The sequence below is a fragment of the Pinus tabuliformis genome, chromosome J (genome assembly GCF_031772625.1).
Source record: "Pinus tabuliformis cultivar Carrire ecotype Pingquan chromosome J, CPIR1, whole genome shotgun sequence".
Taxonomy (NCBI): Eukaryota; Viridiplantae; Streptophyta; class Pinopsida; order Pinales; family Pinaceae; genus Pinus; species Pinus tabuliformis.
The window spans coordinates 148,126,574-148,150,940 of NC_142295.1; the positions used below are offsets into that span (position 1 = coordinate 148,126,574).

The 24,367-nt window shown below is 37.1% G+C and overlaps 1 protein-coding gene across 1 annotated transcript; it reads right to left on the reverse strand.

Moving 5' to 3' along the window:
* Positions 1-18,601: 18,601 nt before the first annotated feature.
* On the reverse strand, positions 18,602-24,133 carry LOC149226068 (uncharacterized). Its single transcript, XM_089380094.1, has 3 exons — positions 23,253-24,133; positions 22,939-23,153; positions 18,602-22,764 (listed from the first exon to the last, which is right to left on the reverse strand). Exons 1-3 carry the CDS (start codon positions 24,131-24,133, stop codon positions 18,602-18,604), a joined length of 5,259 nt encoding a protein of 1,752 aa, XP_089236220.1.
* Between the last annotated feature and the right edge of the window lie 234 nt (positions 24,134-24,367).

Genomic DNA, 24,367 nt, shown 5'->3' on the forward strand with positions numbered 1-24,367 from the left:
AAGACAATAGTGTAGCAGATGCATTATCTTGCCAATTTGAGGAGGAAAGTACTCTGCTAGCAATTTCCCTCCCCATTCCAGAATGGATTGAAGAGGCTCGCAGGGAATGGTTTTCACATCCCGGGCTCTCCCAACTCATTTCTCAATTGCAGGTAGATCCAAATTCCACCAAGGGCTACTCGTGGCAGGATGAGATTCTTTGCTACAGGGACAGAGTCGTAATATCACCAACATCCACCCTCAAAAGTTTCATTTTGGCAGAATTGCACTCATCCCCCATTGCAGGACATTCAAGCTTTCAGAAGACGTATGCTCGCACCAGAAGATCATTTTTTTGGACAGGCATGAAAAAGGACATCCTTACTTTCGTAGCAGAATGCGATGTTTGTCAACGCCACAAAGGGGAGACCATCAACACACCAGACACATTACAACCGTTGCCCATCTCGGCATCAATTTGGACGGATGTTTCTATGGATTTCATTACAGGTCTTCCAAAGTCAGGAAACAAGTCAGTCATCATGGTGGTTGTTGACAGACTTTCGAAGTATGCTCATTTCTGCGCCCTACCCCACCCATTTACACCAACTTTGGTCGCTCAATCTTTCATGGATCAGATCTTCAAATTGCATGGCATGCCCACTTCTATTGTGTCCGATCGCGACCCGATCTTCACCAGTAATTTTTGGCAGGAACTCTTCAGGCTACAAGGCACTCAACTAAAACTCAGTACTTCCTATCATCCGCAAACGGATGGTCAAACTGAAGCCGTCAAAAAATGTCTGGAAACCTACCTTAGGTGTTTCACTTAAGAAAAGCAACATCTTTGGGTACAGTGGTTACCTCTGGTTGAATGGTGGTATAACACTAACTATCATGCCACCACCAAAATGACTCCCTATGAAGCAGTATATGGTAAAATCCCTCCTTCCCCTACTTCTTATATCAAGGGGTGCTCAAAGTTACAATCAATGGATCAACTCCTACAACACCGCGCAACCATGCTCGCCCATCTTAGAGACAATCTTCATCAAGCTCAAAACCGCATGAAGCAACAGGTAGACCAGCATCGCTCAGAGCGCAAATTTCAAGAAGGGGATCAGGTCTTTTTGAGGCTGCAACCATATAAGCAAACATCACTCAAAGACAAGGGTTGTCAGAAACTATTTCCAAAATTCTACGGACCATATCAAGTACTTCAGCGCATTGGAGAAGTGGCTTACAAGTTGGCTTTGCCACCTACTGCAAAAATCCATCCAGTTTTCCATGTCTCATGCCTCAAGAAAGTGATTGGGAACAATTGCAGACTTCAAACCAATCTACCTGAATTGGAAGAAGAAGGGTCAATCTGGCTCCAACCTGAATAGGTCCTAGACACACGAGACAGGCACATGTGGGGCCGCATGATTAGGGAAGTCCTCGTCAAGTGGAAAGACACCTCTCCGGAAGATGCAACTTTGGAACCAGCCACTATTCTTCAGCAATTTCCGCAGCTTCAGCCTTGAGGACAAGGCTAGTCTTAAGGGGGAGGGCATGTTAGGGTCCCACCCTAACCCCCTTATTTATGTAATGGGATCGAGTCATAGTCAAGAGTCAATAAAGCCCATATTAATAATTGTAAGTTGTTAACCCGCAATTAATGATGGGACCACAGTTAGTTGCAAATGGGTCGTAGTATTAGATAGATGATATTAATAAAACCCATGGTATTGATCCTTGGTATTGCATGTATGAGTCATATATAAAGGATAGAGACTCCCTGCGAGGAGCATTGTGTCTTATTTTTGTATCGAGCTCTACTCTATTGGAGGTTGCCCCCTCGAATAGGCCAGTGAACATTGCTTTCTAAATAATAAAGTATTTGCTGTTGTCTCTCACTATTCTATGTTCTGGGTATCTTTCTTCGCATATTCTGTATTTGGGTATCTTTTTGCAGGTTAAGAGCATAACACCTTTGATATAGGAAAGTGAAACCATAGTTCGGGGGAAAGGAGTGGGGTGGGGGTTAAAGTTGCTTAGAGGAAGGGAATCAAGTTGATTGGTATGCCTTGTTGAATTGAATGGGCAATATCAATTGTTTTTAAAGGATTTCGTTAGATGTGATTTTTCTTTGGTGACGAAATGGGGATAAAAAATGCAAATAGCCCTAGTAAAGAGGGTCTTTAAGACAACAATTTTTTTATCATGATGGTGATGGGAATGTGTAGAGGTACAAGTAAGTGTGGTTATTTTTGCAATTCACTTGATGAGAAAGTGAACCATCAAGATGTCGTGAGACCAACACATCTAGAAATGGTAATGAAGAGTTTTCTTCTAATTCCATAGTAAATTAGGTGTGAGGGGATAGGTCATTGAGGTGGTTCAAGAATCCATGAAGGGTAGGAATTCCATGGGACAAAATACCAAAATTATTATCCACAAATCATTGCCAACATTTAGGCTTAAGGTGCTAAGAGTTGATGGCATTAATTTCAAAATGTTCCATGAAGAAATTAATGATCATCGAAGATAGAGATGATTACATTGTGGTTCCTTTAGTTTGTTTGTAACATGTGCCACGAAAGGAAAAGAAGGTGGAGTTGAGGTAGATACAGAGGAGGTCGAGGGCTTTAGGATCAACAAGATTGAAAATCAATTCAAAGGTTTCAGGGACATGTTTTTTGTGAAAAGGGACACCGTGTCGAAGCTAACCATGATGTCATTTAGATCAAGGTGAAGGTGTAAGGTTTTTTGAATAAAATGGGTGGAATTTAATATAAGAATAGGAGTGTCCAATAAAGGGTTGAATATTATCAGTGAGAAATTGAGAGAGAGAGTAAGTAGGAGCTCCAATGGCGCTTTCTATGGACCTAAGTGTGTTGTATTTTTTGTGAATTTTTGTTGTCCTTAGATTCTAGGAGTTATAAGGTAGGACGACATACGATACTTTTGAATTTGGGGGAAAAGAGATGAAGATTTTATAGTTTTAATGACTACGCAAGGTAATATAATTAATAGTTTCCCTCTGAGATACTGGAAAAGGTTGGAGAGAACACATATGTATTCAATCTACTCCTATACATGCACATTTACTCAGTGATGGATGAAGAAAAGTTGCAACTCTATGAGCCTTCCATGTTGGATTAGGAAGAGGAACATGTCATCCCTTTTGTAGAGGATTTGGCACCAAATGCTTAGGTAAATTTGAAAAAGGATGTATTTTTGCAAAAGAGATCTAGAATTACAAGAGAGGGGCAACATAACCTTTGGAAGAATGTGTTGAAAGGAAAGCTTCCAAGCAAAGAGAAATGGTACTTCGGGGAGAAGGTAGAGGAAAAATTTCCTCACCTCATTCAGTAGAAGCTTTTCGGGACCAAAAGCATCCCAAAATGGGGAGGTATGATCCATATTGGATCATTATATTATTTTTCATTCATCTTGATGCTTTCAGAGTGGAAAAATTAGAGGAATCAACTCATAGACCCTTTTTACCGGGAGATCCTAGTTTGGTGAATTAAGGTTTGAAACCTTCTAAAAGTAGTTTGAGGCATTAAATAACAATTTTTGGGGGTAAAAATTTATTTCTTAAGAGTGACACCCTCTAGTGCTCTTCTACACCATATACCTTTCCAATGGCATACGAAATACCTAAAACTAAGTCTGTATGCAAAAGTTATGCCACCCAATAGTTGACCTTCCATATTTGACCACAATGATTCTAGAGGATGTCTTGTCAACTCCCATTATTTATGGAAAAGGGGATAGTCACATGACCATGATGAAGAAGACTCTAGAAGAGTCAATATTGTAACTCTAGTAACAGTTGAAGGAGTCAAACTTAAAACCACTCGTAGGCTATTAGGTTATATTATAATTGGGCCATTGGTAGGAAAAGAGGTTTCATTCTATTCTATTACATTTTGTTCCAAAGATAAGATGAGTAGTTGAGAATGGATAAAGAGAAAGAAAACATAGAGGGTTTGTGTACTGTAGCATCCCACAGGCCAATTACATTTTCTCACCTCAATACATGTTCCTTTTAATTTTATTATGGGAACTTTTGTCAAAACTTTAGCATTATAAGATTAAATGGCCCTTTTGAAGGTTATATATCAAGGACAATACAATTTCCTTTTGATTTTATGATGGGTATTATTGTTAAAACTTGCAATTTATAGGTTTTAATGGTTGTATATCAAGTACACATTACAGTTTCCTTTCATTATAGTTTACTCTCATTCTTAATTGTTTTGCGTTGTCATGTACCCGTGTGTTAAGTTACCCGAAGGATGATGTATCTTGTATGATTCAATTGTTTCTCATTACAACAAGGTTAAACACCTTAGGTTATTGGTAATGCAATGTAAAGGCATACAATTTCCTACAACTACGTGAAATGTATTTTAATTCTCTCTGATTCCTTTAAGAAGATATCTATTACAAAGTAATACACACACACACACACATACACAACATTTGTCAATTGAGTGTATCTAAGGTGGTTAGGAGGGTTTAATGATAACCTCCTCACCCTAGATTCAAGTCTCATTGGCATGATGCTCCTTTGGGAGTCACCTATGTATTGTTTATATCAACTATGTTTACTATGCAACTCTTCCTTGATTCTTGTGAATAACAGGAAGATTTATAAAAAGGCTCAAGGGTTAGCTCAATTGGTTGAGTCCACGATATTAAGGTACCTTTTCTATTGAGAGGTCATGGGTTCAATTCTCTCAACAATCTTGGAGTTACGATCCATGGGTGAACCGACTGGAAGTGATCCCTTTAGTTGGATCTACCTGAACTCACTCTCTCTCTCTCTCTCTCAAGCATTTCATTATTTTTTTACTAATTCAATTATTCCATCAACTATGTTGTCTTTCCTTTTTTTTATATAGTAATAATAATATAATTTTAAGGTCAAAATCAAATTAAAAACCAATTTGGTATATGATATTTCTTTGTTTGTGGGACAATGGACTTGTTGGGCATGGAATCCCCCCACAACATGTTTTGGGGCTCAGAGCCCAAGTTTTGAGTGATATTAGTGTAAAGATCCACAAATTGTGGGCGCAAGATGTATGCTAGAGTCATAGGGTTATCCGCCCTAAGTTTGAATGTAATGTCGGCCTACCCATGGTCCATGGACCATGGGATTGTATAAATAGAGTGAAGCTCTAAGTGTAAAAGATATTTAGAAGTTAGAGCGAAGTATGAGATAGAAGTACAGAGCAAGTGTCTACATGTGTCTTGGGTTGTAGAGTAGGAGAAGGCTCTGCAGCTGAGTGCGCAGAGGCCTAGTAGTCCATAGTTGAGTGCGTGGACCCCTGTAGCTGAGTGTGCGGGGCAGAATAGAGTCTGTAACCGAAGGAAGAAAGTAATAATGAGAAGTTTGATCTGAATTCCGTGTATCTGTTCTTTAGTTATTACATGTTTGATATCAATTATTAATGTACTGTTTATTTACTGCGCGCACTTGTATGAATGATTTCTATTGTTAATCACTTAATATTGGAATACTAGTAAGGACTTGGATAATAACATTGTTCGACCCCCGAGTAGGGCTGCACGAAGACAACATCACAGGCTGCGAGGAACAGGTAAGTGCGAGTAGCGAGGTGCGCATAGGGTCGAACCACGGACCACTTGAAACCATCAAACATCCCCAGGGTGCGGAAACCTGGTTCTAGCACCCTCAAATACTACTTCGGGTGAGACTTTAGTCTGTGCTCCATATGGGAATGAATATGCTAAAAGACTTGCGATAGCCTCCAATGTTTCAACACTTTTCCAGGTGTTGTTCCATTACACATTTTCTTGGCCACATTAATGACCAATTCAGAGTCAGCGCCAATGATGGCATTGTGTGGATTTGACTCCACCAGGATTTCCAGGCATTGCTCTAGGGCCATGAGCTCCACCATGTTGTTTGTGGCATTCCCCAAATGACTGTGAAAGATATCCTTTATGTGTCTCTGCTCATCTCTGATGACACCACCAAATCCAGCCATCCTTGGGTTGCCCTAAGAAGCTCTGTCTATATTGATTTTCAAAAAACCATGAGGAGGAGGCTTCCAGATATCTTTACTAGCAGTTGTTTTTTCACACCCTTGTCAATGCCTTGGGGAACCAGAGAATGGAGACCTAACTGCAGTAGTATTCTAGCATCTTGGGGCAATGGAGGGTCATTGGGAATTTTCCAAATTAAGGCTCCTACTGTATCTTTGAGTTGTCGTAAAATTTGGACAATGATGTTCTGGGTCGAGCCTGTTTTTTTCTTGAAAATCCTGCCATTGCGTTCTTTCCAGACATCCCAGATAATAAAGCCTGGAACCAGAGTCCAAGCCTTGTTAATAATTTCATTACTTGAGAAGTCTTTCCTCAAAGTCTTCAAAGTTTTGGTGATGCTGAGTTTGTCCCTGTCAATTTGCCTGAAGACTAAGGCCGCCCAATCCCACAAGGTTGAGGTGAAGGGGCAGAGGTTTAGTAAATGTTCCATCGTCTCCTCCTATAGGCCACATATATGGCATTTTGATGGGCCCACAAAACCATGTTTCAAAAGATTCTCCCATGTGAGAATTTTCTTTTGGTGAACCAGCCACATAAACAACTTGATTTTCATCCATTACGGGTTCTGCCATAGGTCCTTCCACACCTGATCAGGGTTTGGATGATTAAAACCTAGGGCCTTGCATTTAGCTTCTTTGAGGTTAAAGGTGCCTTCGGTGTTTCGACCCCATCTCAGTTGGTCAAATGAGGATGAAACCAAAATCTTCCTCTGTTCTAGGTCAAAAGCTAGGGAATCTGCCCGGGCCTTCAAAGGACTCGCTTCACTATAACCAAGATCCTTCCACATTCTCCATTTACCACTGTCCCTTACCTGATCCCAGAAGTCACTTACCCTAAGTAAACCTTTGTTGCCAGTGTCATTTTTTAGAGCAGTTAGTTCTTCTCTAAAAAAATTTGGTTTCTGCTACCAGTTATCCTCCCAAAACCGTACAAGGTTCCCAGCTCATATCTCCCAGAAACTATGTTGTTGGACAATGGCTCTATTCTCCCAAGCAAGGTTCCAAATGTGGGAGCCTTTGATGAGCCCAGAAATCTGGATATGATCCTCCCCTGCCAATTATATGCATATTTTTGTTTTCAAAGCTTGGCCCAAGGGGTAGCCGATTCCTTAAGCCACCTCCACCAAATTTTTTCTCCTGAAACTCTGCTAAGGGTTTCAGGGTTAGTAAGCCCCAAACCACCATGGTCCTTAGGTTTTCCGAGCTTGTCCCAAGCTACCAAAGCCCACTTCCTTTTCTCTTCCCCTTTGCCCCAAATAAAATCTCGTTGAATACTCTTGATTTGTTGCATAACTCCTTTAGGAGTAGGAAGATATGAAAACATGAAAATGGAAATAGCTTGCAGGATAGCCTTTGTAAGCACAAGACGCCTCGCCAAATTCAAAGACCTGTAGGTCCATTTCTTGACTTTGTCCTGCAGTTTATTAGTTACCGACTCCCACACTCCCTTGCTTAGAGGTTTGTCTATAAGAGGCATTCCAAGGTACTTAGATGGTAACTGATCCCTTTGAAACCCAAGAATTCTGGTGAGGTTCCTCTAAATAGCAATGTCAGTGTTAAAAAAGAAAACTTTTGATTTTTCAAGGCTTATCTCTGTACCAGCGGCCAAAGCAAAGTCGTTCAGGATCTGTTTGAAAGCTCTGGCTTCCTTGACCATGGGAACACCCTACAGCATTGTGTCATCCACAAATTGTTGATGAGTAGAAGCATCACCCTCAGGGGTAAGTTTCGGACCTTGGATTCTTCCTTCAGCATTTGCCATTTTGATCGCTCTACCTAGCCCTTCCATCATGAGAACAAAGAGGAAGGGGGAGAGCGGATCCCCTTGTCTGAGACCCCTGGAAGGCTTAAAGGTTCTAGAGGGAGAGCCATTAAGAAGAATGGAGAAGCTAGTCGTGGATACAAGGGCCATAACCCATCTTATCCAGTTGTGGTCAAATCCATAAGCTCTTAGCACTACCCTAATGTAAGACCAGCTTAGCTTATTATAATATTTCGCTAGATCAAGCTGCATGATCATACCAGCTTGTTTATTACTCTTAAGAGAGTGTACCACCTCGTGAGCTTGTATAAGGTTGTTGAGAATTTGTCTCCCTTCCAGAAATCCAGTTTGCTCCTCTAAGACAAGAGTAGGAAGAAGGGGCTTGAGTCTATTAGTGATCACTTTGGAAATAATTTTTTATATCACATTACATAAGGCTATTGGTCTGAATCTATCCGAAGTCATAGCTTTTTCCTACTTCAAAATCAAAACTATGAAAGAGGCATTAAGAGCCTTTAGGACTGTTTTGGATCTTCTAGAGTCCTCCACAACATCTAGGATGTCTTCTTTGACTATTTTCCAACAGGATTTGAAGAAGTCCACATTGAAACCATCAGGGCCAGGAGCTTTCCCATTTTGCATCTCATTGATAACTTCACTGACTTCCTCTTCAGACACTGGCCTGTAAAGATTGTGGTTGTCTTCCTTGGTTACAAGCTTAGGAATGAACTTTGTGAAGTTGTTAATGAACCGAGATCTGTCGACGAGAGGCTCCTCTGCTATGCTAAGGAAGTGTTGAACTAGGACAGATTCCATTTCTTTGTGAGAGACGAGCTCTTTCCCTTGAGAATCTTTAAGTTTTGAAATTCTATTATGTGATCTGTGATCCAAGGTTGATTTATGAAAAAACTTCATGTTTCTTTCTCCTTCTCTAATCCACTGCACCCTCGATTTCTATCTCCAGAAAATCTCCTCTTGCATGCACCGATCTTCCCATTCATTCTGAAGAGAGTTAGCCTGAATTTTCCATTCCTTGGTAAAACCTTCTATGATGATGATCTGATTAATCCCCTGGAGTTTCTGCTCAACTTCTTTTTTGGCTTTAAAAATATTACCAAACTCTTTTGCGTTCCAATCTTTAAGCCTAGATTTGATGTGTTTAAGTCTCTGCTGTAACATGAACATTTTAGTGCCTTGAATGGGCATATCTTCCTTCCACCATTTTTCAATATTGTTGGTGAAGTCAGGGTGAGAGAGCCAGACATTTTCAAACCTAAAAGGTTTGTTCCTCGGTGTACCCATAAAAGTAGCTTCAAGTTGGATAGGCCAGTGGTCCGAGCCTCCGAAGGGAAGGATTACAGTTGACACATCAAGGCCTGTTAGAAGGAGGTCCTTTGAGATTATGAATCTATCTAGTTTAGAGGAAACTTGAGAAATCCCTCCCCTCTTATTGTTCCAAGTAAAAGTGCCATTCACTATTTCAGTATCCATTAGCCCCATGTTATTCATGAAGTTCTGGAAGGCAATGGAGTCTCTGCCTAGTTTTCTGGTACCACCTTTTTTCTCTGTAAGAGATCTCATCATATTAAAATCCCTTGCCAGAATCCAGGGCACATTAGGATATCTCTCTCTCAGCTCCTCAAGTGAGGTGAGAAGCTTAAGTTTGTCTTCTAGTTTTTGAGGACCATATACGTTAGTGATCATGTAGATCTCCTTATCACCCAAAGGTTGAATCACCAGTGATAGATAGTTCCTAGAAGCTTCAGCATCCAGGATTCCAAGTTTTTGAGGATCCCATAGCGTAAGAATCCCACCCGCCGAGTTGTCAGCTTTAACCTCTAGATACTCATACTTGATTAACCATTTGCTGTGTATCTCTCTGATCTTGTCCATCGAACATTTTGTTTCCTGAATAAAAACCATATTAGGTTTTTCTTCTTTTATTCTATTGCTAAGATTTATTTGTTTCCTTTTACTTCCTAGACCCTAATGTTCCAGGTTGTAAGCTTCATTAAGAAAGGTTTGCAAAGGAGTAACTAGTTAGATCCCTCATCTTACCTGAGTTGATCATAAGTTTCCCACATTCCGTCAGCAACTCATTCTGTTTTTTTCTTCCTCTTTTCCTACCCGGGTTCTTGGAAGAATACATCGGTGTGTCCTCCATCATTTTCACCCCTCTGTTCTCCTAGCTATCATGGTTTCTTTTGACTCCAGAACCCTTCATTTGTGATCTCCAGAGGAAGAGTTGTTGAACTTTGTCTAACTCCTCTTTTGGCAGAGAGTCTACCCCTTTAGTGATTCCATGCTCCAGAAACTTTTCTAGATCTAAATTCTCCCTCTCTAGAATCTCCTACAATTCATGGTCTTCCGTTCCAGCCTCACTTGGGGTCATCTCATGCTCCCTACTGAGCTCCATCATGCTCGGAATATCATCCTTTTGTTTGTTGTTCTCTGGTATATCCTCCATATTGGCATCCCTTTCCTTCTCAGTGGGATTATTCTCTGATTCCTGGTTTATCCCATTGTTTCCATCTTCTTCTTCTAATATCTTGAAATTATTGTGGCTTGGTTGTTTGTCTTCATTAATTTTCTTTTGGTACCTCTTGCCTCCTTTCCCTTTACTCCCCACCTTAGTAAAACCCTCGGGATCTTTTCCTGCAGTGTCTTTTGTCTTGCTTTCCAGCTTGTTCAATGGGCAGTCCTTGTATAGGTGCCCGTGTTCATGGCACTTACGACATCTAAATGGGATGTGTTCATAGTCCACTGCCTACACCCATTCCTCGTCATACACCTCTAAAATGATTTCTTCCAGAAGTGCCCCAGATAAGTCCATTTCCACACATATCCGAGCGAAGGAGGTATATTTGCCTCTTAGAGTAGCATTAGAGATATTTATAAAATGCCCTAGCTTGTTGTCGATAGCCTTTAGAGACTCTGATAGCCAATAATCTAAAGGAAGGGAGTAGAGTCTTATCCATACCGGTACCGATGTGAAAGTTTCTCATTCCGGGACAAATTTCATTACCCATGGTCGAATGTAAAGGCCTGCAGAAACGTAAAAATAGGGTCCTCCCTCGAAAACTCTGTCTTTATCCTCTAAGCTTGAGAACACCACTGTGAAGAAACCCTTGGACCCAAGGTGAAGGTTGATTTCCCCCTTTGGTTTCCAGTGGTTCCTTATCCATGCTTGCATGGCCTTCTCCGTCGGCCAAATCCCCATAAATTTGCAAATAACCACATATTCTGCCATGTGATCTCTGTGCACCTGTAGCGCTGGATCACTTAAAACGACCCGAGGAATAGTGGTCGACTTGGGTTTACATACCCCTATTTTACTCATAGGAGCAACTTTCTGACTGCTAACCTCTGTCCTCTTCTCCTTACTAGCTTCCTCATGATTCTCCTCCTATCCATGAGGTCTGATATTTTCCGCTTTTTCTGTATTCGTAGCCTCTGAGGCCACCTCCGTTGGTTTCTTGAAGCTATGCGATCTAGTTCCCTTGCTCCTGTCCGCAACCACTTGTCTGTAGGAGGGAGGTGAACTCCCTCCTTCGCGCCCCGCCATGGTGACCAACAACAAAACCCTAACTCAAAACCCTAGTTCAGGTTCTTTCTTGCTCACATTGTACAAAATTCTCGAAACACATAGTTGCATTCAATGCCCAGTCATCTACGAACCATATTTAGAACATTATGCATCTTTATTATTTAAACCCTTGGCAAGATCAAATCTTTCATCTTGGTCCTGATAATGTAAATAATGACATAGGACAATATTAATATACAACTAAATAATGATATAATTATGAGTGATGTTAATACGAAGATGAAGATAGGTCGATATAAATAATAACAATCACAAATTCTAAAACTGGGTTATAATATTTAAATTCTAGGTGATGTTTCATAATTTTTCATAACATATATTTTATTATTATTATTATTATTAGTATTATTATTTTGTAATTTAATATATAATTATTGGTGATGGTATTACGAAGATGAAGGTAAGCAGTTATAAATAATAATTATAAATACCGTAATCTAAAAATTATGCTTTTTCTTCGTGAAAGTTATGGAAATTTTGGCCATATTTTGAAAAAATCCGATAAGAATTTTTGTAAATCCAAGTAAAAGTTGTTAAAATTCGTAATTTTAGGTGCCCTAAACATTTTTGATGGTGTTGAATCCATTTTCACCATAAAAAATATGATTCAAACACTGCATCTACAAGTTTTTTGGAAATATTTTTGTCTGGATTCCGACCACTTTTGACCGTGCCTCCATGGAAGACTCCATACATTAATATGGTCATATGCCATTTTTTTAAAAATAATTTTCCAGTCATTATTTATGCACCAGTTATATATTAATATTGTCCTACTCTTCGAAGGATTTCCCTGTTACCATTATATTAAACAAAAAAATAATAATTATAATAATAATAAATATATGTTAGGAAACATCATTTAAAATTTAAATATTATAACCCATAATTTGTAATGGAGTTGTTTATGGAGGCAGAGGAATTGCCTGGACGGTCAAAAGTGGCCGAAATCCAGGCAAAAAAATTTCAAAATATCTTGTAGATGTAGTGTTTGAATCATGTTTTTGATGGTGAAAATGGATTCAGCACTATCAAAAACGTCTAGGCCACCTAAAATCTCGAATTTTAACAGCTTTTAATTGGATTTACAAAAATCCCTACTGAATTTTTTCAAAATATAATGATATACTTATTAGTGATCTCAATACTATGATGGTATTGAAAGTAAGCATACAATTATAAATAATAATCACAAATTATAAAATTTGATTATAATATTTAAATTCTGAGTGATGTTTCATAACCAACTAACATATATATATTTTTATTTATTATAATAATAATAATAATAAAAAAAAGTAAAGTGTTTCAATAAGCTTTATATTTTTGTTTATTATAATAATAATAATAAAAAGTGAAGTGTTTCAATAAGCTTGATTGGATAATTTTTTGTTAAAAGATTAATTAATTTTTTAAATACCATATAATAATATAAAACAGAAAATATTTATAAGGAAACACTCTGAATTTATTAATAATATTATATTAAATAAATAATAAATATAATTTTAAAATAATTATTAATATTATTAAAAAATAAATTACAATTAAAAAAATATATATATATATATTATTAATAAGGAAATAGATTTATCATTATAAAAAAGTAGAATCACAAAATTATATTAAATAATAAGAAAGAAATAAGAGTTAAGCTCGTATCCCTTTAGATTCTATCTCCAATTATAATGAAACACTTTGAATTTATTAAAAATATTATATTAAATAAATAATAAGTATAATTTTAAAATAATTATTAGTATAATTTTAAAATAATTATTAATATTATTAAAAAATTACAATTAAACAAATATATTTTATATTATTATATCTCTTTAAGTCTTAATCTATTTTCTTTTTTATCTCTCAATTAAATCACAATTAAATCTATCCCATTTTTAATTTATATTTAATAATAAATTAATTCTACATTAATTTTATCCCAACACAATTTGAATTTGACTTATTTGTAACATATATTAATAAATAATTTTCATCAACAATTACAGTCTCTCTTTTTAATCCCTCTACGGTCATATTTAATTTCTTTACACCTTTTATACTTAGTTTGGCATTTTTCAACATATCATTTCAGCTTATCGTTTTTGAAAATGGGTGAAATATTTATCCTATGGACACCATATTCAATTAACACATTGTTCTAAAAGCTCCGAGCAACGGAAAAAAAATCTATATTTATTTCAAAATAAAAATAAAAATAAAAAAATTGAAAATTTTTACTCATCTTTTAAATACTAATCTTAAAATAATTAAGAATACTATGTTTATAAAAAAACCTTTACTCACTATTATATTTAATTTTTTTTATAAATTTTATATAAATTAAAAATATATATATATATTGAGAAAAAAATATTTTAATATTATATTAAATGCGATTGATCAATAAGTAAGTACTACTTCGGATCTCGGGACATTTTGAAGAATATTTTGGAAATCCAGATATGATGTAGAAGACTTTAATATTAAAAGTTCAGTTGATCTACAAGTGCCTCTTTTATTCATTACGCCCTTCTCCCTCCTCATTTATGTTACCATTACGAACTATTGACATAATTTTGTAGGTCTCCCTTCCGTCATTCATCATACTAAGAGTACCCTGCATCTATTACATCAATGAGGATCGATGATCTGCCCCCTTCTCACGTTCCTATCTTTAAATCATTTTTAAAAAAAATACTATTTTATTCAGATTAAAAATATGAAAAATTTGTTTATAAATATATATATATATATATATATATATATATATAAAATTTTTAATATTTTCTAATTAAAAATATTAATATGAAATAAAATCCAAAATTTATATCTTAATTGCCCTTATAAGCTAGTTTGTAAATTAATTTAATTGTAATTTAATAATAAATTATTATACATGGTCATGTTTTATTTTCAATGCAATTTATTTCGGTCACATAAAGTTTATTAAAATGAAAATTTTTAATAGGATAGTTACAAAAATTATATTAAAAAAATAGATAATTTGTAATTATGATTATATAGAGATCTGTTTTCCAGATCCATCACATAAATTAAAAAAAATATAGATATAAAATACAAAATTCTATTCACAAAAGCCTCCATTCAAATAATTATAATATTTTAAAAAATTACATCTTAAAACTAATTTCCAAATTAACAAATTTTTAGTGCGAATAATGATCATGAAGTACCTTTCTTTCATTATTTTTATTGGTGAGATAAATTATGGTAATCATCAATAAATCAATTCTTAAATAAAATCAGCATAGATCCATCTTTATTCTAGATCTACCAAGCACTGAGAGGGATCAAATCTTTTTTCACTCTATGCTAATTTGTATATCAGGATATTTGATCCCTCTCGGGCTTAGTAGATCCAGAGTAAAGATGAATCTTTGCTAGTTTAATTCACCATGGGTTAATACCATAGGTCAATACCATTGGTTCTCAATACCATGGATCAATACCATGTGCCATTTTTATTAATATTAATATTAGGGTTAATAATGTTTTTTTTGCATGGTATTAATAATAATTTGGCCCATGGTATTTGGTCCATAGGCTTTACCTAAATAAAACCTCATTTTTGAGTGTTTGTAAATATAAAGTGAATTATAGAGTAAATATAAAAAAAATGTTTTATTTATTTACCATACCTCTGGTTTATTTATATTTTTATTAATTTACCATACCTCTTTTATAAATATGCTATTTGGCCCATGGTATTAAAATGGTATTTGGTCCATAGGCTTTACCTAAATAAAACCTCTTTTTTGAGTCTTAGTAAATATAAAGAGGTTTATGGACTAAATATAAAAAGAGATTTTATTTATTTATCATACCTCTAGTTTATTTATATTTTTATTTATTTACCATGCCTTTGGAGTAAGTATAAAAAGAAGTTTTATTTATTTACCATACCTCCAATTTATTTATATTTTTATTTATTTCCCATACCTAATTTTTTTAGTATTTATAAACCTCTTTATATTTTAAATTTACATTGTGTTTATATATAATAATAATTAAATTGATTTCTAAATAAAGCGCACATTAAATTAAAAATGTTAAATGTTAAATATTACATGTTAAATGTTTACATTTACATTTACATGTTTATGTAAGATCTACCCCCAATATGGGCTCTAAAATAATTATATTTTAATGTATTTATATTTTTTATTAACAATATTATTTTGAAATATTTTGATCATTTCATTCACTTATTTAAAAATATAATATTATTATTTTGTAAGCTTGGTAAGACTACATTTTCATCATGTCCAACTTCTCACCCCAATAGAGGGGATAACACAAGATTCGAACCCAAGACTTGATTTCCGGTTCAGTGAGACTTCATTTCCACGACCATTGCCAATTGAGCTATCCCAAGCAAACATTATTATTATTATTATTATTTCTAAAATTAAAAATTGGTTTATTAATTAAAATAATATAACCATTATTTTATAAAATGTTATATTATAGTGTTTAAAAAAAATATATTTAGAAGAAAAATTGAGGATATTAAAAAAGAGAATAGAATTGATGTTAAATTCATTGAGCTCATTATACAAAATATTTATTAAATCAGTATTTAAGATGAATTTATCTCTTAGATCCATATTTAAAATAGATCTATATTGATATTAGATACAAAAATAAAATAATAGATCTATATGATTTTGATATTAATAAATTTAAAGGAAAAGATAAAACCACTCGTCACAATCCGGTTGAATTCACCCAACGCCTAAATGTTGACTATCATATTTGTTACTTTAAAATTTAATCATATTAGTGACTTTAAAATTTAATCATACTTTGGTCGAATAGCTTGAACAAAGCGACTCTCAAACCTCCAACATAAATGGTAGGTATATAAATCTTTAATATTTAGTTTAGACATTTTATCTAACCCAAGTTTGTTAATAAATCAAAACAAAAAACAATCTTTTAATATAAAATTTAGAAGGGAATTTTTTTATTATTATAAAAATACTTTTATATTAAAATAATAAAACAAGGATGAAAATTTCAGCCATCTTTTATAATATTTATAAAACAAAAAAACTATCTTTTTAATATAAAATTTAGGGGAATTTTTTTATTATATAAAAACACCTTTATATTAAAATAATATAAATACCACGAGAGAAAACAAGGATGAAAATTTCAACCTTATCTATCCATCTTGATGCAAGTGGGAAAGAAGTTTGAAGATTACACCATAAAATGGAAAACCCCTCGTGTTTATTCCCACGCCTTTTTATATTTAGAAAAGGGTGCTTTTCCTAATATAACTAAAAATTTGCATTACACTTGCCCGACAAATCAATCATGAAAGCTCGGGCGAATCAATTCCCGGATCATAACATTTTGAAACAAATAAATTAACTTACATAGGGTTTGCACACCTCCAATGCTATGATTGATCAAATCAAGGTCTTTATATGCCCAGAGATTTCCTTTAAAAAAGGAGCATTACTATATACTAAATGTCTCGGTGATTTCAATTTTAATTTAAGATGAAGTTTTGTTTTATTATATTTATTTAAAAAGTGTAAAGTTGTGTTTTAATATATATATTTTAAAAAAATATTTTCATACAATAAAATAATAATAAATTTTTTATTGTAAGTTGAGGTGGTACTCTTTCTATTACTGAATAGAAAATAAAACATAACATAGTATCAAAAACATATTAACTCGCCCTCGTGGGGAAACCGAGTAATTAAGCCATCTAAAGTTTTTAATGGCCGACCAAAAATAGAAAGCCCAAAGTCTGATTATCCTTGCAAGATGGACTAAACATTCCTGAGAACTCCTAATCCTACTGGTCTGCATAAAATATATTCCCTTATCTAGAACATGCAAAAAACTATAATTGACTATACTATGAACTTTCTTGTACATATCTTTCCTCAGACATCTTCAGTTGCAGGTTGCTGGTTTGCTCCTCCGTCTGCTCCCTGATGTTCTCCCTTCAATAGCTACTGTAATTCATCCAATTTCTTCTCTTGCCTCTCTAGAGCAATGTGTATGAACCTCAGTTCCCTACGCAATTCAGGGCCTCCCTGCGCTATTTCCACCATCTCAGTAGCAACTTGCTCTAATGCTTTTGCCAATAACCTTTTCATTACCCAGTAAATGTGGAGAGATTAATTGAATAGAGATATTCTGCCCCTGGTGTTGCTTGGGTCATGCAGTAAGAATTCCCAGTCCTCCATTTCTGCATCAGATTGGCCTTGAAGAGACTCCTCCTCTAAATGTTGCATAATTCTTCTAACCTCTGGATTTGTATTCTGCTGATAGGCCCTCTCAGCCTGGTGAATTTTCTGTTCCATCGACCTCCTCGTTTTTTTGGCTGGTCCCGCTTCCTGCTTGGTGTTCTCGCCTTTTTCACCTTCATTTCTGCTCGGCCCCCGACCTCTCTTGCCGCCCGTATCCACCCTACTTCCCGCTCCCCTATCACTTCTTCTCATGCCGTATCTTCTTACGCGCTCCATCTGCGGTGCTGGCTGATCCTCTTTCGACTGCTGGTTCCCACCGCCTGCTGATCTGCCCTGTGCGTTAAACTTCCTGTTAGCTTCGCGGCGGGGTTCTTCCTCCTCAGACTCGTCCGTAATCTCAAAAATTTCGGCCGGGAGCTCCTCTTTCGCAACAGCCTTGCCTTTCCTGTCCCTGCTCTTGTCAGCTGCAATATTCAGCTCCTCTGCCACCCTAGACTTCATCCTGGTTTCCATGCTATCTCCAATTATGCCACGGGGTATGCTCTGGTGCCGGCTAAAAACTCTCCTGTCTCGCTGTCTCACTGCTGTTCTGACCTCTGCTCGCTGAATTGGGGAGAAACTAGTCTGCTGCCTTCCCTTACCCGTCTGGGTACTTATTATCTTTCCGCCCCCGAAGTATGCCACTATATCGGCGCTGCATTGCCGCCGTTTATTATCCGGGATGATGCCTCTTCTGGCCATCATTCCTTGTTTATCATTTACCGTCTGAAGTTCTGACATACCGCTCCACCATCCTCTCCGATCGCGCGCATTAATTATTTCACGGTGGGGGTGATCCTGAGATGCCTTCCACGCACGCCGCCGGTGTACTGCATTGTGCATTACCATCATATCAATCCTCTGTCCATACTGACCTGCATTCATTAACCGAGATCTCCAGTCCCGCTCACCTATCCAGCTCATTAATCCTGGCGTTCTCGCTCGTTGCCTGATCATGATCTTCATTTATAATCTTTGCCAAGTCTACCCAATCTCTGCTGGCACACACCGCTTTCCATTGGCTGTCTACAATGCTGCCTCGTCCTTTACAACCCCAGTTCGCCAGGAAGTCGGCCGCGCGGTTCCCATTCCTCCTTACATGATTAACTAATTTGTATTCTATCCTTTTTAACAGACCCGCTATCTCTTGGACAATTCCGGCAGTTCTCCAGCTGCTTGTAATTCGTTCCCAATCTCTTCCATTGCTAAGTTTCTTCAATATTTCAATCGTGATCTGGGAGTCACCAACTATTTCCCAAAATTCAGCCTCATTATTCGTCATTTCCCCGCCCCATTCAGCGTAAATCCACCTTACCTGCTTCTGACTATCGTGAAATATGCCTCCGAAACCAGCATTGCCAGGATTCCCTTTCGATGCTCCATCAAAGTTTAATTTGATGAAGTTATCTCTGGGATAAATAAATTTATCTGAATTTTGGATTCGCGCACTATGCCTGATGTCCTGCTTATGATACACCATCTCATATTTTAAGTTTAAACTGTTCAGGATCATCTCCTCAGTTTGATTAGCCTTCCAGTCCTCCACGTCCCATTTCTCCACCAAGATTGTTTCCCTCATTAGACTGACCGCTCGTCTCCATATAGTTTCTGAATCCTTTATTTTGTCCTGGAATATTCGGCGGTTCCTTTCTTTCCATATCATCCATAGCACGAAGCCTGCAATAAGATCCCAAGCTCTGCTAACAACTTTACATTGGAATTTCTCTTTATTCCATTGGAAAATTATTGCGTTAATGTCTCTGGGAGTTATCTCAGATTTGCCGAATATCTTTCTTGTATCAACCCATAATTTCTTAGTGAACGAGCAATTAATTAGGAGGTGATTTCGGGTCTCCTCTTCGTTTTTACAGAGACAGCATCTTGAGGGTCCACTGAAGCCTTTTTTTTGAATTCTGTCCCAAGTTAGGATCTTGTTCTTAGCTGCAAGCCATATGAATAGGGATACTTTCGGCCACCAGTTGCTTCCCCAAATAATCTTCCATTCAAGATTCTCCTCATTTATAGCCTGAGTGTCCGCTAAGTAGTATGCCTCTTTGACGGTGAAAGATCCTTTCATGGAGTTCCCCCATCTAAGAATGTCCCTTCCTGTACGAGCTCTAATTTTCCTGGAATCCACCTCTTTCATGTAAGCTTCTTGTTGCTCTTGATTTAGCTCACCGTCCCATTCAATTGGTTCTATCCATTTTCTCCAGATTCCGTCCAATTCATTATCTTTCCAATAGTCTTTGACACATTTTCGATTTCCCTCTATTCTTTCCTGAAGCTGTTGGACCGTCTGAATTTTGTTCATTTTTTCCTTCTGCTGCCATTTGTCATCCCAGAAGTTGGCTTCCTCTCCGCCTCGAATTTCCCAGAATGTATGGTTTTCTACTATATCTCTGTTCTGTCGAGCTAGATCCCAGATTGTTGAACCCTTGGGGGTTTCTCTCTGTCTTAAAATGTCAACTATTGTGTCTGGCATATTGTATTTGAGTCTCCAAATGGCTTTCCACAGGTCATTACCCTCTCTTAACCATCGCCACCAGAGCTTCGCTCCTAACACTTTGTTGAGTTTTTCCGGGTCGCGTAAACCCAATCCTCCTTTTTCCTTCCTCTCTGTTAGGTGTTTCCAAGAAACTAGGGCCCATTTTTTCTGTTGATTCGCCCCTCCCCAGATAAACTTTCTCATGATCTCTCTAATCTTTGAACAGACTCCTAAAGGGGCCGCCATTATCGACAGAGGATATATGGGAATAGCTTGGAGGACTGATTTCACCAGCACTACCCTTCCTGCCATGTTTAAAGTTCTAAAAGCCCAGTTCGCCACTCTGTTTCTCAATTTGTCCAAGACTCCTTGCCAATTTTTCAATTTTTTGGATGTGAAGTCCAATAAATTCCCCAGGTATTTCGTAGGCAGCTCTCCTCGCTTAAAGCCCATCAGTCTTGTAAGATGAGTTTTAATCTGTTCCATAGTATTAAATATAAAAACACAGGATTTGTCTCTATTAATTTCCAGTCCAGAAGCTTTAGCAAATAAGTCCAAAATCCTCTTCAGCTGTCTCACTTCTTTTACAGTTGGTTCCCCAAATAACATAATATCGTCAACGAATTGCTGATGGGTTAAGGGCAGATTATTACCCCATAGCTGCAAACCCTTGATTTTGTTCGCTGCCCGTTCTTTTTTAATATATCTACCAAGGCCTTCTGCTGCCAATATGAAAAGAAACGGAGATAATGGGTCTCCCTGTCTAATTCCTCTAGACGCATTAAAAGTTTTTGAGGGGGTTCCATTAACAAGTATGGAGAAGTTCGGAGTTGAAATTAGACTATGAATCCACTTTACCCATCTCTTGTTGAAGCCAAAACTTTCCAGGACTTCTTCCAAGTATTTCCAATTCAGTCTGTCATAAGCTTTCGACAGATCTAATTTAATCATCATGCCCTTTTGTTTTTTCATTTTTAATGAGTGGATAACCTCTTGGGTTACTACAAGGCCATCTAGGATTTGTCTACCTTCTACAAAACCCGTTTGTTCAGTAGATATTAACTTGTCCAGCAAGGGTTTCAGTCTTTTGGCGATCAAGGTTGTTATTATCTTGTAAATAACATTACACAATGCTATGGGTCTAAAACCGTTGGCATCTTCTAAATTATCATTCTTAGGAATCAGAGCATAGAAGGTAGAGTTAATGGCAGGCCATACCTTCTGGTTCATCCGAGATTCTTCTATCAATTCTAGGATTTCTCTTCCCAAAAAATGCCATCCCGCTTGGTAGAATTCAATCGTGAAGCCATCTGGACCTGGAGCTGTACCTTTTTTCATGGATTTTACTACTTCTATCTCCTCTAAGTTGGCAGCTCTCATCAGAGCCTTATTTTGGTCTTCTGTAACTAATCGAGGAATGGCCGAGCATATTTCCTTTATTGCTTCCGATCTGTCAACTAGAGGTTCTGCTAGGATATCTCTGTGATGTTCCACCAGCACTTGCTCGATTCCTTCTTGCTCCACTACTCTTTCGCCATTCTGGTCTTTGATGGATAATATCCTGTTTCTTTGTCTGTGTTGAATCATTGCCTGATGAAAGAATTTTGTGTTCCTTTCCCCTTCCCTTAACCATTTTATTCTTGACTTCTGCCTCCATAGAATTTCTTCTTGCTTTCGCCTTTCCTCTAGTTTTCCAAGAATTATCCCTTCTTCTCTAATGCTCTCCTCTGACCTACCTTCTGTTATTATCTTTTGTTGCAGTGATTCCATTTCTCCCTCTAATTTTTGTTTGTCTTCCATAATGTTACCGAATTCCTCCTTATTCCATTTCTTGATTCTCCCTTTCAACTCTTTAAGTTTCAGTTGGAATGTATGCATCTTTCCTTTACCCTGAACTGTACTTTGCGTCCACCATTCTTCCATTTTCTTTATGAATCCCGGGTCCCTTAACCAAAAGGCTTCAAATCTGAAGGGTCTCCTTCCACGATTCCTTTTAATATCCACCTCTAGTCTGATAGGCCAATGGTCAGATCCAAGAGATGGCATGATCTTCGCTTCAACGAAAACATCCTTGTTCATAATAGCTTCTGATACTAGGAAGCGATCAAGTCTCGATGCTATCTGATTCTTGCCTCCCCTCCTATTGTTCCAGGTGCAGATTCCATTGATAGTTTGAATGTCTACAAGTCTTAAATCATCTATCATATCATTGAACATATCCATGTATTGATCTGACTTTCTTATCCCTCCTTTTTTCTCCTCTAGGGATCGGATTAAGTTAAAATCGCCTCCTATAACCCATGCAGCCTCTGGATAAATTCTACGAATTACTTTCATGTTTTTTATAAAGCTTTCTTTTTCTCCTGGGGAATGTGGGCCGTAAACCCCTGAGATGACTACCTTTTCTTTCGTTCCTACTATTCTACCAATGCCTGTAAGGATTCTGGTCATACTGGTCCAGCCTTCTAGGATGATGTCGTTTGGGTTCCACAAAATTGCAATTCCTCCCGCAGATCCAATAGCATCTTGCCCCATAACTTCGTATTGAAGCTTATTTTTGTTGATTATTTCTTCCAACTGCTGCACTGTAATTTTCGTTTCCTGAAGAATCATAATACTCGGCTTGTCCTTTTTCAATTTCTCTTTCATGTACCTCTGTTTTCCTTTACTATTCAGACCCCTAATATTCCAGCTGATGATAATCATTTAAAACTTTTGATAGGAGGGGAAGAATACCTCTGACAGAGGTATCACTTTACCTGAGTTTATCAGCGTTTCTCCCACAGTCTGAATGGCTTCACTCAACGTTTTCCGTCCTCTTTTCCTGCTGTTTTTGCCAGAGCCGTCCATTCCAATCTGACCATTCTCCTGTTCACTTACTATGGTTATCTGTTTATCCATGTTCTCCCCTTTTTTTTCCTTGTACTTTTGAAATGCTTCTTTGTACAGTTGTTTCTGTTTCTCTGGTATGAATCTGCTATCCAGGTTTTTCCATTCCTGAATTAACTGTTTCATGATTTTTTCCTCCTCCACCTCATTTTCCATCTGGCTTTGGTTTGTTACTGTTTCTGACTTTTCCACAGCCCGTTCTTCAGCTGCTTTCCCCGTATCTGTTTCTTTTCCCTTAATTTCTTTAACTATTTCCATTGGCGTATTTCCAAGATCTTCATCATCCTCCAGGTTCACTTCATAATCCTCGTTTTCGTCTTGGAGGATTTGAAACTTGTTTTGACTCGCTGTATTAAGGGGCTTTTCTTGTGTCTGAGTTTTGGAGCCCTCTTTGCCTTGTTTCTTCCTTCTTGTAACCTGTTGAAAGTCCCTATCTGCCTCCTCCATTTTTTCTGATTCTCTTTGATGTTCCTCTTGATTTCTATTTAACCCTTCCTCCTTATTCAGCGGACATTGTCTATATAGATGGCCGTACTCATGGCACTTTCGACACCTGAATGGAATATGTTCATAGTCTATTGGCTGTTGCCAGATTTCATCATGATATTCCAGCTCAATATATTCTGGAAGGGGTTCTGCTATATTCATGTATACACAGAGCCTTGCATATGATGTATATTTGCCTCGCTTTGTTGCTTCTGCTATTTTGACAAAGCCCCCGATTGTTTTCCCAATCCCCTCTAGTATTTCAGGATCCCAAAATTCCACTGGTAAACCAAACAATCTAACCCAGATTGGGGCGGCTAGCATTCTTTCTTTTTCAGGGTTATATCGTTCTTCCCAGTATTTCATAAACAGACCTGCATTGTTCATAAAATATGGTCCTTCCTCAAAAACCCTTTCCTTGTCCTCCAGATTCGCGAAGATGGCTGTAAAAAACCCTTTTTCTCCCAGTTTCAGATCTATATGTCCTTTTGGTCTCCACCTTTGATAAATCCACCTGTACAGTTCTTTCTCAGTTGGCCAATACCCTACAAAATTGCATATCAGTGCATGGTCCTTCATGTAGCAGTTATATTCCTCAAGTTTGTTGCAGGTAATGACATATCTAGGTTGTTTTTGTGCCCTTGGAAGGCATTTCCCACCCATCCTCTTTTGCCATAGGTTACCCATCACTGGTGCGTAGTTTTCCTTCTAATTACGCTGCATTCCGCTTGCACTGGTTTCACCTGCTACAACATTTTTATAGCAGGGGATCTCTCCCCTCCCCTGCCGATTTTCCATTTCCTACTCAGCTCT

Bases quoted from the DNA above. Each gene is read 5' to 3' on its own strand.
- LOC149226068 (XM_089380094.1), bottom strand. From the start codon at position 24,133: ATGAAGGACCATGCACTGATATGCAATTTTGTAGGGTATTGGCCAACT. The intron at 23,154-23,252 runs GTCAGAAACAGT...CCTGGATAGCAG, and splicing joins GAAGAACGGGCTGTGGAAAA to ATTCATACCAGAGAAACAGA. The intron at 22,765-22,938 runs GTAAAGTGATAC...CGAAAATTACAG, and splicing joins AGAAACGCTGATAAACTCAG to TGCAGCAGTTGGAAGAAATA.